Source organism: Capsaspora owczarzaki, assembly GCF_000151315.2.
Source record: "Capsaspora owczarzaki ATCC 30864 unplaced genomic scaffold supercont2.22, whole genome shotgun sequence".
NCBI classification, from domain to species: domain Eukaryota; class Filasterea; order Ministeriida; family Capsasporidae; genus Capsaspora; species Capsaspora owczarzaki.
In genome coordinates, this window is record NW_011887313.1 from 1 (window position 1) to 12808 (window position 12808).

General features: G+C 51.5%; 5 protein-coding genes across 5 annotated transcripts; 3 read left to right on the forward strand and 2 right to left on the reverse strand.

Annotated features, from left to right (window-relative positions):
* Positions 1 to 1193: 1193 nt before the first annotated feature.
* On the forward strand, positions 1194 to 3960 carry CAOG_09201 (hypothetical protein; the record flags this gene model as incomplete). The annotated part of the gene is made up of 2 exons (XM_011272616.1): positions 1194 to 2709; positions 2777 to 3960. 2 exons carry the CDS (start codon positions 1194 to 1196, stop codon positions 3958 to 3960), a joined length of 2700 nt encoding a protein of 899 aa, XP_011270918.1.
* A 1133-nt stretch (positions 3961 to 5093) lies between these two features.
* On the reverse strand, positions 5094 to 7355 carry CAOG_08283 (hypothetical protein; the record flags this gene model as incomplete). Its single annotated transcript, XM_004341957.1, has 3 exons — positions 5094 to 5287; positions 5487 to 5620; positions 6412 to 7355. The coding sequence occupies 3 exons, from the start codon at positions 7353 to 7355 to the stop codon at positions 5094 to 5096; spliced, it is 1272 nt and encodes a 423-aa protein (XP_004342006.1).
* A 163-nt stretch (positions 7356 to 7518) lies between these two features.
* CAOG_08284 (hypothetical protein) lies at positions 7519 to 8021 on the forward strand (the record flags this gene model as incomplete). The annotated part of the gene is made up of 3 exons (XM_004341958.1): positions 7519 to 7561; positions 7762 to 7881; positions 8002 to 8021. 3 exons carry the CDS (start codon positions 7519 to 7521, stop codon positions 8019 to 8021), a joined length of 183 nt encoding a protein of 60 aa, XP_004342007.1.
* Positions 8022 to 8310: 289 nt separating this feature from the next.
* CAOG_09202 (hypothetical protein) lies at positions 8311 to 9804 on the forward strand (the record flags this gene model as incomplete). The annotated part of the gene is made up of 2 exons (XM_011272617.1): positions 8311 to 9257; positions 9453 to 9804. 2 exons carry the CDS (start codon positions 8311 to 8313, stop codon positions 9802 to 9804), a joined length of 1299 nt encoding a protein of 432 aa, XP_011270919.1.
* Positions 9805 to 10624: 820 nt separating this feature from the next.
* On the reverse strand, positions 10625 to 11810 carry CAOG_09203 (hypothetical protein; the record flags this gene model as incomplete). Its single annotated transcript, XM_011272618.1, has 5 exons — positions 10625 to 10740; positions 10811 to 10862; positions 10937 to 10987; positions 11058 to 11123; positions 11712 to 11810. 5 exons carry the CDS (start codon positions 11808 to 11810, stop codon positions 10625 to 10627), a joined length of 384 nt encoding a protein of 127 aa, XP_011270920.1.
* Positions 11811 to 12808: the final 998 nt, after the last annotated feature.

Genomic DNA, 12808 nt, shown 5'->3' on the forward strand with positions numbered 1-12808 from the left:
ACTGGTGCAGTCATTGAGTGGTGGCTGCGAAGTTGTGCCAGCAGCGCTTTCCTGTGTCTGTGCGACCGTCCCCGACCGCCTCCGCCTCAGAAACAAAGTGCCACAACTGTATCACGTCACTGGACATGCAAAGGCGCGCGTTGACATGGCCTGGGGAGCAGTAGCAAGGAGGAGCGCCAATCGCAATGGACCGCCAGCCAATTCCCCTCCTCATCGTTTCGCGTTCCAGGACAGTCCCCGCCGTCCAATTTCCACAACTATGCACTGCAAACAACATATATTGCATACTACGATTGAAAGAAACAAGCCAAACCCAAGCATTCGCAAGTTGAAAAACACCGAATTTTTGAAAAAATTCGGTCGTTCCGAAATTCGGAAAAAATTTTCCACTGTGGAGGCAGATGAGGTGCACTTTTTATGACAGATTCGGAATCAGCGCACATCGTGGACAAATGTTCGCATCAGAATTGCTCTGCACAATCGGGGGGGGGGGGGTTAGGGGGAATTGTTGGAGACAACAATGCGATAACGTGAGAAATTCACCTTTGACGTCGATTTTCACCAAAACGAGCATGGTGACCTCTACTTTTTATTGCAGGTTCGGATTCGGCGCAATGTATAGATGGATGTGAATGTCAACTTTGTTCTGGAAAATCAGAGGAGGGGAAGTGGTTTGGGAAACCATGGTAAAACCGTGCGAATTTCACCTTTGAGCTCGATTTGCGCAAAACCGAGCGTGATGACGTATACCTTTTATTGCAGATTCGGATTCGGCGCACTGTATAGATGGATGTGAATGTCAATTTTGTTCTGCAAAATCAGCGCAGGGGAAGTGGTTTGGGAAACCATGGAAACCGTGCGAAATTCACCTTTGAGCTCGATTTGCGCAAAAACAAACTCGATGACGTATACTTTTTATTGCAGATTCGGAATCAGCGCATTTCATAGGTGTCAGTACATATCTTAGATCTTCTGAAAAACGTGGTTCCAATTTTGGAAGGCAACCTAACACTTAACTCGGGGCCAGCTTTTAAGACCCGGGCAACTACCGACCAATCACCTGTCTCAACGTGGACTCGAAGATTATTTCCAGAGCCTTGGTGGCGCGCTTTGCCCTGATTGCCCCTGAGATTGTCAACCTCAACCGGAACGGATTTGTTCCTGGTCGTACCATCGATGCCAACATCCATCTCATGCGCGACTTGCTCGATTTGTGCCGCGTGTGCAACATTCCGGGTGTTGCTGTCCTGCTGGACTCGGAAAAGGCATTCGACAGAGTCGATCACCAATTCTTATTCCAAGCACTCCGCAAGTACGGCGTCAGTGAGAGTTTCATCAGTTGGATGGAACTGCTCAACACTGGCTGCCAATCCCGCGTTGTGTACAACTGCACCATCTCGCTTCCATTCCCGATCAAACGATCTGTGCGTCAAGGGAGCGTCGAAGCGCCGTTCTTGTATGCCATCTACGCCGGCGTCATCTCCGACTATGTCATCCACAAACTGCGCGACAAGATGCTCTCTCTGGCCCTGAGGTCTGGTCCTCAAATCGTGGAACCCAGCTTGTTTGCTGACGACACATCGATCTTCCTGTCGGATCCCAACCACATCCATGCCCTGTTTGAAGTCTACGCAACAGTTGGCAGGGCTACCAACCTCAAGATCAACGAGGCCAAAACCTCCGTCCTGCGTCTCGGCCCCCTTCGGGATGCCGATCCGCCGGACGGCTTGGCTCATCTCCAATGGGTGCCTCCTGACGGCACCACTCGAGTCCTTGGCGTGCAACTTGGCTACGGCGATCTTGCCAAAGCCAACTTCGAGCCCCTGCGAGCCAAGGTCGCGCGTGCGCTGGGTCGTTGGTCGCGCCACAGTCTCTCGATCGCTGGCAGGGTCCTGATTGCCAACGCGATCGGACTCTCCCGCGTCTGGTACCACTGTCGCTGCATCCACATGCCCAACACGTACTCCAAGGCACTGTCCGACACTGTCTACAATTATCTCTGGAAAGGCCGATTCTCCCCGGTCGCCAGGAAGGTTGTGACCGCTCCTCCCAAAACGATCGTGTTTGGGCTTGGACTCATCGATCTCCCCACCAACATTGCAGCGACGGCTGCCCAAGCGCTAATCAACTTCCTGTCGCCTGTCCCCAGCTTCTGGAAGTTGGTTGTCAACCACCTCGCCGAAGTGGCTGACAGACCAGCTCGGCTCTCCGACTATCCTGTCGCCGAGTACACGGCCATGCAGCGGCTAGTCGCCAAATTCCCATTTAGACTTTCGCTCTCGGTGTTCTGGCACCATGCCTTCAGGGCGTGGCGCAGGCTGCTCCCTTTCTCTGAGCCTCCTCGCTCGAAGAACGAACTGCTCGCCACTCCCCTCTGGCGCAACCCCATGCTTGACAAGATCGACTTCAGGATGCTACGGAAACACGGCATCTCGTACCTCCATCATCTCCACTCTGGCAAGAAATGGCAGTCGGCCCGCGATCTCCGCGAGTTCTGCGACTCCCGTCTGCCACAGGTCGAAGCCAGACTCCAAGTGATCCGCTCTAAAGTCTCGCACATCGACCCGTCCAAACTGCGGATCGCCCCTGTGCGCTTCCGCGAGAACGATTGGGTTGTTGACTCGTGGGGCTTCCTCCGCAGAATCTTGGAAACTCCGGCCGCCGACGCCTTGTCTGTGCGCGTGAAGCCCTACGTGTTCCGCCTCCACGGTCAGGTTGTGGTGCCTAAGCACATCCTCTCAGCCAGGCTCCCGCTTGCTGAACTCACACCCAGCAGTGGTATCGGATTGGACCTCTCCGTCTGCCAAGTCCCACACCAAGCCAAGCGACCTGCTGATGCAGCTCGCTGAAGCCTATCCTCCACCAAAACGCCCTGAGGTCGAAGGATTCTTCTTTGGCTCTCTTATGCGTCTCGACGTTGACCCATCCCGGCTGCAGCTGCGTGGCGCTCCCGAGAACATGTATCGCTCGCTCTGCATCGACAAAGACCTAGACGACCTTCGCCGCACCGCAAATCGCTCCAGGAGGACGATGCTCGAAAGCCGCCATCCCTCTGAAATTGAGAATGCCCGCTACTGGCTGGCACTCTACCCCAAACACATCGAGGAGTGCAAAAAGCGCGTGCACATCGTGCGATGCACCTCATCTGACGCATCGCTGCGCAATCTTCGCCACATGCTCACGCCCGCCCCGGTCAAACCAACTGCCCTGGTCGAGTGGGAGCAAATCCTAGGACCCGTGCACTGGTCCAAACTGCGCCGCAACATGATGACCAATCTTGTCCCGCGCAACCGTGCCGGCCTCATCTGGCGCATCGCTCACAACACCGAGTACCTGGGTGAGATTCGTCTGCTGTCTCGTCGCGACAAGCTCACCAACGAACAACTCCGCGAGGAGTCACACAGTGGCGCGTTCGCCTGCGTCCACTGCTTCCGACTTCATGGCACCCGTGCCCCTCTCGAAAACTGGCTGCACATGATTGTCCACTGCCCCCTGGCTGTGGCGGTCTGGCGCGAGGCCGAAACGCTGTTCAGCCACGCGCAAGGCCCCTGGTTCCCTAGACAGCGTTCGCAATGGCTCTTTGGCCCTATCAAGAACAAACGCTACCACGCCTTGATGAAAGACGAAGCACTCGCTTGTCTCACCATCGTCATGCACACTGCCCGTTGGACTCTCTGGACGCTGCGCTGCACTGCCAAGTTCGACAACACAGTGTTCACCCCCGCCGACGCGGTCCTCCGCTTTCGGTACCTCATCACACTGGCAGCGCGCCTCGAGCACTCTACCATACCCCTCCCCAATCCCTGGAGGACTGACGACGACGGCGACGACTTTGGCGCCGCCCCTCTCCATACTGATGAGCAAGAGCATCCCCCCTTCGAAAGCAGGTGGGGAAAGGCTTTTGAAATCCGGTACAATGAACGTCTTTCCACACAACTGTTTGCCCTCGCGTACACCTAGTACCCGCAAATTGTGTGTAAAGCGGTTGACCGTTTCTGAATTGTCGCTCCTTACGACAGTGTGCTGTCCCACCGCCTGCCAGCCGTCTACTTGTTAGTGAACCGAAATGGCTAGCAACATGTCTTTCGTGGTGTATAGGTGGGGAATGCCTGATCCTTCCATTGTCAGCCCGGCTGATCATCTGTTCGAGTTCCTCTGTGAGCTCTTGAGCACTCTCCCCGCATGCCTTCACCGGTGTGCGTTATGACGACATTCAACTGTCTCATATCCTACGTTCTTTTTTCTTTGTTATTCTTAATAAAGCTTTAGACGGTAAAAAAAAAAAAAAAAAAACCTCTCCCCACATGCCTTCACTGGTGTGCGCTACGACGACATTCAACTGTCTCATATCCTACGTTCTTTTTTCGTTGTGATTCTTACTAAAGCTTTAGACAGGAAGGTCAGAAGAGAAGACCGCCATTTCACTACTACCCAAAAAACGCGCCAGTATGACCAGCACGCTGACACCAAACTTGTTACAGCAAGAATACGCTAAACACATTGCCCTTTCCCCTTACTCTTTTGCCCTGATCATGTTCCTCCTCTTTGTGGGGTTTGAGCTTTAAAAGCGTTTCCAAACGTAATCCAAAAAAAGGGGAAAGGTCAAAAACAAAGTAAAGCTGCCGAGACAAAAGTTCTTCTCCGAAAATCTCTCCCGCCCTCGAGAGAGGCTCATCGTGGACGAAGCATACCAACAGGGCCATTGGGCGGGGGGTACTGGCACCACTGAAGGCGAGCGCAGAGAGTGAGCGGATCGCAGCAGTTGGCTTGATCCGTCGGTAAGCCGCTGCACTCGAGACAGCCGTTGAAGATGCGAAAGGTCGCAGATAACTCAACATTATGAAAAGAATGACCACAAACACAAAGGACGACTGAAACAATACTCGTACAACGTTGAAAGTATAATGGTACAAGAACGCCAGCAGATCACTCCAAACGCGCCGAGTCGAACGAACACGAGGAAAAACACAATGAACGGTTTGCCGGTACAAATCAGCCTCGTCGGTGCAATGCGAGGGCTGTATTCCACCGACGCTCCAATTGACCTGGCTCTCGCTTTCGTGATACGCAAACTCGGTGTGGACTTGTACCTCTTACTGGTTCTTTTGCTTTCGTGGTTTGGCGTCAAGAGCGTACGGCCACTGGAGCACCTTTTTGCTTGGAATGGCTTCGGCAGGATACTTGTACACTGTTGTGACGGGGCCGTTCTTTGTTCGGATCGTCTTGCTCACTTGCTCGTTGGCGTGCTGCATCAAAAACTTTCGCAAGTCGGCCGCGCTCTTGAACACTGTTCCGTCATCACGATACCTGTCAATCATGACAGCCATGGCACGGGCGCGTTTCATGCTCGTTTGCCTCGGCACATGGAATTGACTCGCCATGCGACCAACAGTGCTCAGGTGTGGGTTGTAATTCCAAAAAACTGAGCATGGCAGTCAGTCACGGTCGACGCAAGACAACATTCGCGTGCATTCAGGTCAGCTTACTCTCCGCAATGAACTTGAAGCCGGCAGTGAACTTGTCCATTCCCGCTCGATCCAACACGAACGATCGTTCCTTGAGAAGAGCCTCATCGAGATTCTCCATTCGCGACGATGTCAGCAACGCCACGACAGCAGACCTTTGCTGTGGCTCCGGCAGCGCTTCTGTTGCCTTCAGTATCAGCTCATTCTGATACTCGTGCGATACGGTCGACTCGACTTGATCGAGCTTGCACTGCACAACCAGCGTGACTGGAACATATTCTCCCTAGATTTTTAAATGAGTGACCTCTCTCCAATCCACCATTATTGCATGTGCGCTGCCTTACTGCCAATGTTTCCTCATGGACAATGCACCAACCGTCAATACCAGTAGTACCCTCAGGGCTCAGGGTGAAACGTCGGTTTGTGGGACGTGAGCTGGATTCGATTGGCCTTTCTGAGAAATTCTTGGTGCGCCAAAGCTGCACGTCAACAAAAAGCCTTGGGGTGTCAGGGCCCGAGACTGTGCCCTCGAAAATGTGGTTGATCGGCACGAACCGGACGTCGGGATCCTCCTTAAGAGCCCAAGCTGCCGCAACAAGAACGCGCAGATTCAAGATCGTGATGCAGAACACCTCCCAACCGTGCCAACGAAACGACGGGCCAATAGTCATGAAAGATTGAAGCTGCAGAAACACACGATCGATCGCTGTAACACAACGTTCGTTCAGGTTGTCTGTGGGCAACAGCAAACCAGACTGTTATGTTAGAACGAAGCAAGAATTTTCTGACCAAAACATACGATAGTGTACCTGTGCTGGTCAATGTAAGCAAATCCACGCGCGGAAAGAGAAAGAGCGGGCTGTTGGGTGATAACTTGTACAGCACTCCAAGTGCCTGGAGATCATCCACAGAACAAGACGGCGGATTCACGCCATCACAAACTGACATGATGTCGAGAAACTGCTTGTAGGCAACTTCGATTGTCTTGAGCGTATCAGATGTTTCCTTGAGCGCTGCAAGGATGGAGCGAGGCAAACCGGCTACATTCTGAATAGAGCGCATGAACTCCGGTTTGAATCGCCAGTCTCCATGCGTAGTTTGCTCGCTTGACTGTGCAGTCGATTGGACGTGGTCGAGTAGCCTGGCGGTGGCGGACCCGGTCAGCGGAGCAATGGGAACGTGCTCAACGGGCAGACTCGAGTCGACAGCGATGACGGTCGAGATTGCAGAGGTCAACTGGTCCGACTTGGTACCAGCGATCATCATCCAAGTTGGGGTTGAGGGTTTCCGACAGATATCTTGAAGTGGACCCAAAGCCTGTGACCAAAATCGTCGCCGACGTCGGACGGCTGGAAGCGACCGGTGGTCGCTCAGCCGATATGACTGATTGACTTTCGCGTCGAGAAGGCGAGTGGCTTCGTCAACTGCAATAAAGATGTGCAACTGGCGAGGATCAATTTGGCGCCTGGCTGCCTCGGTTCTGCGGATCAGATCCATGGCGGCTTTGACAGAAATGTTCGCGACAGTGTCCAGATCAGGCAAGGCAAAGTAGCTTCCCAAGAGCCGCTTGGCGATGGCGTGCTCGGGGTGACGGTCCTGTTCTTTTGGGTTCCAAGTGGTGCCCGGATCAGCATTCAAGGTGACGAAGAGGCGAAGGTAGGGAACATGAGTCCCTTTTGGTGGAGCGCAGACTTTAGGCACAATGTCTCGGAGTGTGCTGAGACACATCCGAGTCTTGCCACAGCCAGGGACTGTTGCCGCGAGCGCAACCGGATACTGCATGCGGTCCGTACCGCCTGCTCGAACATTCGCAAGAAACTGGACGATCAGATTGGTCAAGAACCTCTTCGTCTCCTTGCGCCCAAAGAGTGGATGCTTGTGCTTCTCCATGGCAGTGGTCTGTATCAATTTTCACACCGTCAACGTCAGTTTTCGCCGAAGAATCCAAGAGGAACTTCATTCCATCCTAGGCCTTACAATCGTCTTTTCTGGGTCAGGGCTCAAGACTGAGTAACGTTCGGTAAGCGCCATTTCAAGCACGTCCACCCGAGTAATGAGCGCCGTGGGATCGGAAGGAACTGCACGCCAAGCGAAAAGTGAACACACACACACACACACACACACACACACACTCTCTCTCTCTCTCTCTCTCTCTCTCTCTCTCTCTCTCTCTCACACACACACACACTCTCTCTCTCTCTCTCTCTCTCTCTCTCTCTCTCTCTCTCTCTCTCTCTCTCTCTCTCTCTCTCTCTCTCTCTCTCTCTCTCTCTCTCTCTCTCTCTCTCCACGTCAGTTCGTACCTTGGTCCATGGACCACTGCTCGACCCAAGAAAGGAACAAGCTCGTCCGCGTGGTTTCAAGATCGTCGACCTTGCTGTCCTTGCCATTATTGGCATTGATCTGGTCAGTCAACGTACGTTTGCGAGCTTTCACTCGTTCGGCAATTGTCGCCACTGGGGCACGAACAACGTTCCCGAGCTCTCTCGCAAATACTCGTCTGGTTGTCGCTTTGTCGTCTTTGTAGTTGTTACAGTATTGTGCGTCCGAAGATGAAAACTGCAATATGAGGTTGGAAATAGAAACGGACGATTTGGTTTTTAAACATTTGAAATGGTACAAATTTGTAGTGCGATTTTGGACAAAATGCTATCGATTTGGTTTTTAAAAACACGAAACTGTCCAAACTGCGCCCGAGTTGGTTTTTGCCAAGATAAGGTCTGGTTTTTTGGCGCGAAAACTTTGGAATAAAAGCTTGAAACTGAAAATTCGCACTCTTGGTTGGGAAATTGCCACTTCATGTTTGGGATTTGCAAACACCCCCAGACGAACCTGCTCTGTAGCCATGCCCAAACGTCAAAACGAGGCGCAGGCCACCGAATCACGCGCGCCGCGGAAGTGTGTCCATCTAGAAGACCCCGAACGGAAGCGGATCATCGACTTGGCTGTTGATCGCGCCTTGCCTCTCGTCACGGTCGCCAGCATGCTCCATCACCCCATCAGCACTGTGTCCAACGTAGTGCAACGTTTCAAGGAGCGCGGAGAGTGGACGTCACATCACGTCAATCCCAAGGGATGCCGTGTGCTCACAGCGGAGCATCTCCATTTTCTCGAGATGGAGCTCGACAAGAACGTCAATGTGACCAATCAAGAGCTCCAGGACCTCCTCCTGACGACATTTGGCATTCAAGTGCATCAAGCAACCATCGGGCGTGCCATGTTACGACAGGGCTTCACGTTCAAGCGCGTGTATGAGCAGGTCAAGGTGAAAAATTCGCCTGAAATCAAAGCCCAACGCAAGAAATGGGCTGAGCTCTTCGAGGCTTTCCAGACACCTGTGGATCGCTTGTTCTACGTGGACGAGAGTGGATTTAATGCGAATCAGCATCGAACGCGAGGTCGATCTCGCAAGGGCGCGCGCGCAATCGTTCAAGTTGGCAGTATTCGTGCAGCGAATTTCACGCTCATTGCAGCGATCGGAATGAGCGGCGTTGTGTTGAATGAGATCCAGCTCGGAGGCGTGACTGGCCATGTCTTTGCGGAGGCAATGACGAAGCTGTTTGACAAGCTCGAGGCAAAAAACGCCGTCGACACCGCCGCGTCTGGCATCGCTGTGGATGAGCTCCCAGTGCAACAGCTTGAGCCCGACCTCCCCCTTACAAACGTGGTTGAGGACAGTGTGTCGATCAGTAATGCAGTTCACATGCCACTGCTGACGTCCGGTGCAGCGTCGTCCCAACCACCTGCCCCTCCCGCTGCAGTTGTGTCGTCTGCTGCGTCTGCAGCTGGCGGGTCAGCTCTGCTTCACTCTGCTTCTCTGCATCACTCTGCTTCACTCTGCTCGACGACAGAAAGAGCGCCGTTCTCGTCGCAGGATTCTCGACGATGATGACAACGATGATGCGGCGTCTACGTTCCACCACACGAAGAACTCATTCAAGACGAGATTGATGAGCACAATGACAATACTTCCTATTTCGTACCGAGCGAAGAGCACCCAGGTGTCAGCTTTCCGGGACATCATCGCTACAAAGCCTGGATCGTGCTCGACAACGCGCGCATTCACAAGACACCCGAAGTGCGCGAGCTTTTTGCACGCCGCGGGTATGGGATGCTCTTTCTGCCTCCGTACTCATCGTTCTTGAACCCGATCGAGTATGTCTTCAACCAAGTGAAGGCTGCGTTCAAGCGCTCCCGGCTGGAACCGAACGAAACAATCTCAAGTCGTATTACCGCTGCTGTTGGTACCGTGACGGCAACGCATTGCCAAAACACTATCACGCATGTTCAGCTCAAGTACTTTAATGCTTGTCACGAGATGCACGATGTGCTAGATTAGTTGGCGTGCTCTCCTTCGAAAGCTCCCTCAATGGCGCCCGCTCGCCTGTTTTGGGTGGTCGTTTGATGTGATCGTCCGTGTCATGTTACATGTATAAATACTGTACATGTATTATTGTACATCCATTTCAAATCATGTTTATTCTGCAACAAGCATCTGCCAAAGACTAGTCGATGGCTTTCAGGAGAACACCCCACAGTCCGGTCGGCCTTGCGTCCTTTCTTCACTCTACCCGTAAACCTTCATAAAACAAACATAGTTAAGCCTATTTATACATGCATGTACATGTATTGAGCGTATGCAAGCTGGAGCGCTCCACTGTGGAGTGCACATTGCGTTGTCATTGGTGCTGCAACTTGCTGGTCGTTAGGAATGATCGGAACAATCCACTCGGCATACGATTGCCACCAATTTAATGACACTATGATAAACTATGCAAATGCTAATGCTTACACCGAAATGGCTCGTGAGTACGAGCCCTGGGTGGTAAAGACGTCGCTGTGGAAGTAATTCATCAAAACTGTAGTTCGAGCTCTTCCCGAGCCCTAGCTTTCCCGCTAGTCACCCCAGCATCTAATGACCTTCCAAGATACATGATTCAATTCAAATACTTCCTGAAGTTGTTGGTAATTCTAACATCTCAAGTGGGTTAATTCGAAATACAAGCTTGCAAAAACCAACTCGTTGAAAACCAAATCGAACGCACAAAAACCAATTACGGAAAAAACCATTTTTCTCGCACTTTCAACCAAGCTACTTTTTTCCAGTCCGATTTTCCTCACTTCGTCCGCTCTAATTTCCAACCTCGCCTGCTGTGATTTCAACCTCGACTGCATAATACTGTATCATCGCCAGGCTCGTCAGCAATGAACACTCTGTAGTTGAAGAGTTCCTTGAGCAAGTGGTTGGAAAGGTCGGGTGCCGTCCATTTCACATCTGTCACGTAGTGCATGAGTCACTCAACATCTAGCAAGACCAAGAATCCACATTACCGACCGACTCTTACTCTTGAAACAAATCCGTAACTGCTCAGGAAGCGCGCTGATCATCTCTAACTCCTGCTGTTCACACAAGACGCAGCTGTCAGTCCATGTCCACTCGTCCATTTGGAACATAGTATCTGACTACTGACTGAGAGGGGTGCTGCCCGGCTGCTGCTGCTGCTGCTGCTGCTGCTTGCACCCTGTTCGAGCAGAACTTGTGAGTTTTCAAAAATACCGAATCGAAACTGCACTTTTTTTGTTTTCACTCACCGAGGTAGCATTGGAGGTGTCCATTGGAGCCACATCGTTGGTAGTTTCGGATTTGTCGTTGTCCTCCTGTTGGACAATCAAAAGTAAAGGTTGGACCTTGAGTGCAGCACAACCGCGGTGGCAAAACCAAAAAAAAAAAAAAAAAAAAAAAAAAAAATGGCGCGCAACTGCCGAGACATCCATTGCGAGCCAAGTTTGCTCCTCGCCACTCTCGCCACCACTCCCTGGCACCACAGAACCAGTTCTTTCAAAGGAGCTTGTGTAGAAGACGAGAGGGGAACACGGAGGCCAGCGCGACGACTCAAGAGCCACATGTGAAGCAACAAAAAGCAAAAAAAAAAAAAAAAAAAAAAAAGAAGACAGCACGCTTGTTGCACAATGCTGCTGCCCACGCTCGTGGGCCGAGTCGACAGGGCGGCGGCTCGGTTGCGCGACGCGAAGAGAGTGGTGAGAGTGTTCAAGAAGAGCGACGCCGAGGCAGTTGGGAGAAAGACACGCGACAAAAAGCCAGGGGGAAGGAAGAGCAAAAAAAAAAAAAAAAAAAATTCAAACCCAATGACAGACAATGACAATGACAGACAATGACAATGACAGACAATGACAGACAATGACAGAAAATGACAGGCAATGACAGGCAGGTCTCGGTCCACTTACGGTCCTGGCACGCTTGGATTGACCTTCGGAAGGGTCCTCTGCTTGACGCTTTGAAGCAGCCGCAGGAAGAGCGGGGGGCGCGCGTCTGTTCTTCCCCATTGAAAAATAAAACAAAAGACTGATTCAACCTGTCAAAGTGATTTTTTTTTTATTTTCGACATCGCGTCGTGAATGGTGAGTTTGGTTCTTTTATGAAGCTTCATCATGGCAGACGACGCTGTGTTGAGATGACAACTTGCTGATAGCTTCGCTTTTCTTTTGATCTTTCTTTTGTTTTTCGTTGCGATTTTTGGTTTTGACTTCAAATGCAAGCTGGAATCGAGCTCCCAGGCTGCGCTCTGTGCTCTCTTACTTTCTCGATAAATCACGCAATGACCTCGCATCAATAACCATGGTGGTATTGGTGGGTAGGGGGTGAAAGGGCGCCCAGTGCTGAACACGCTGAACGACGCAGCGATCGCAATGTTGTCGTCTTTTTTTTTTCTTTTTTCCTTGTTTTTTTGCGTTACTGTGCTGTTTATGGTCATGCTTTTGACAAGAAGGAAAATAAAAATCAATCGAGAAAAAGAAAACCATTCAACCCACCAAGAAAAAAAAAAGGAAAGAAGAAAAAAAAGCAACGAAAGAAACGCGGTGTCACACCAACACAAGACGACTCACTCTCCGCTCCCTCCCCCTTCAATACGCATGGCAAATGGATGAAGCGCGTTGCATCACACGAAAAATGCAAACGCCGACGCCAGAATACAGCGATCGGATGGCGAGATTGGAGTTGAAAACAAAACGAAAAAGAAAACAAAAAAAAAAAAAAAAACACTTAAAGACCGCCGCCAAAGCAATCAAAAGAGCGAGCGAGATGGTTACGAGAGAGAGCGAGAGCGAGAGACGGATGGGGATGCGTTCGATGAGATGAGAAAGAGAGAAAGAGAGAGGGAGAGAGAGAGAAAGAGTGAGAGAGAAGGAGAGAGCAAGACAGAGAGAGGCTCCGCATGCGATCTTACAGCGGGTAGCGAACAGGCAACAACAAAAAAAAAAAGAGAGAGAGAGAGAGTGTGTGTGTGAGCATAAATAGAGCACAAATCATAATAAGAGGGGGA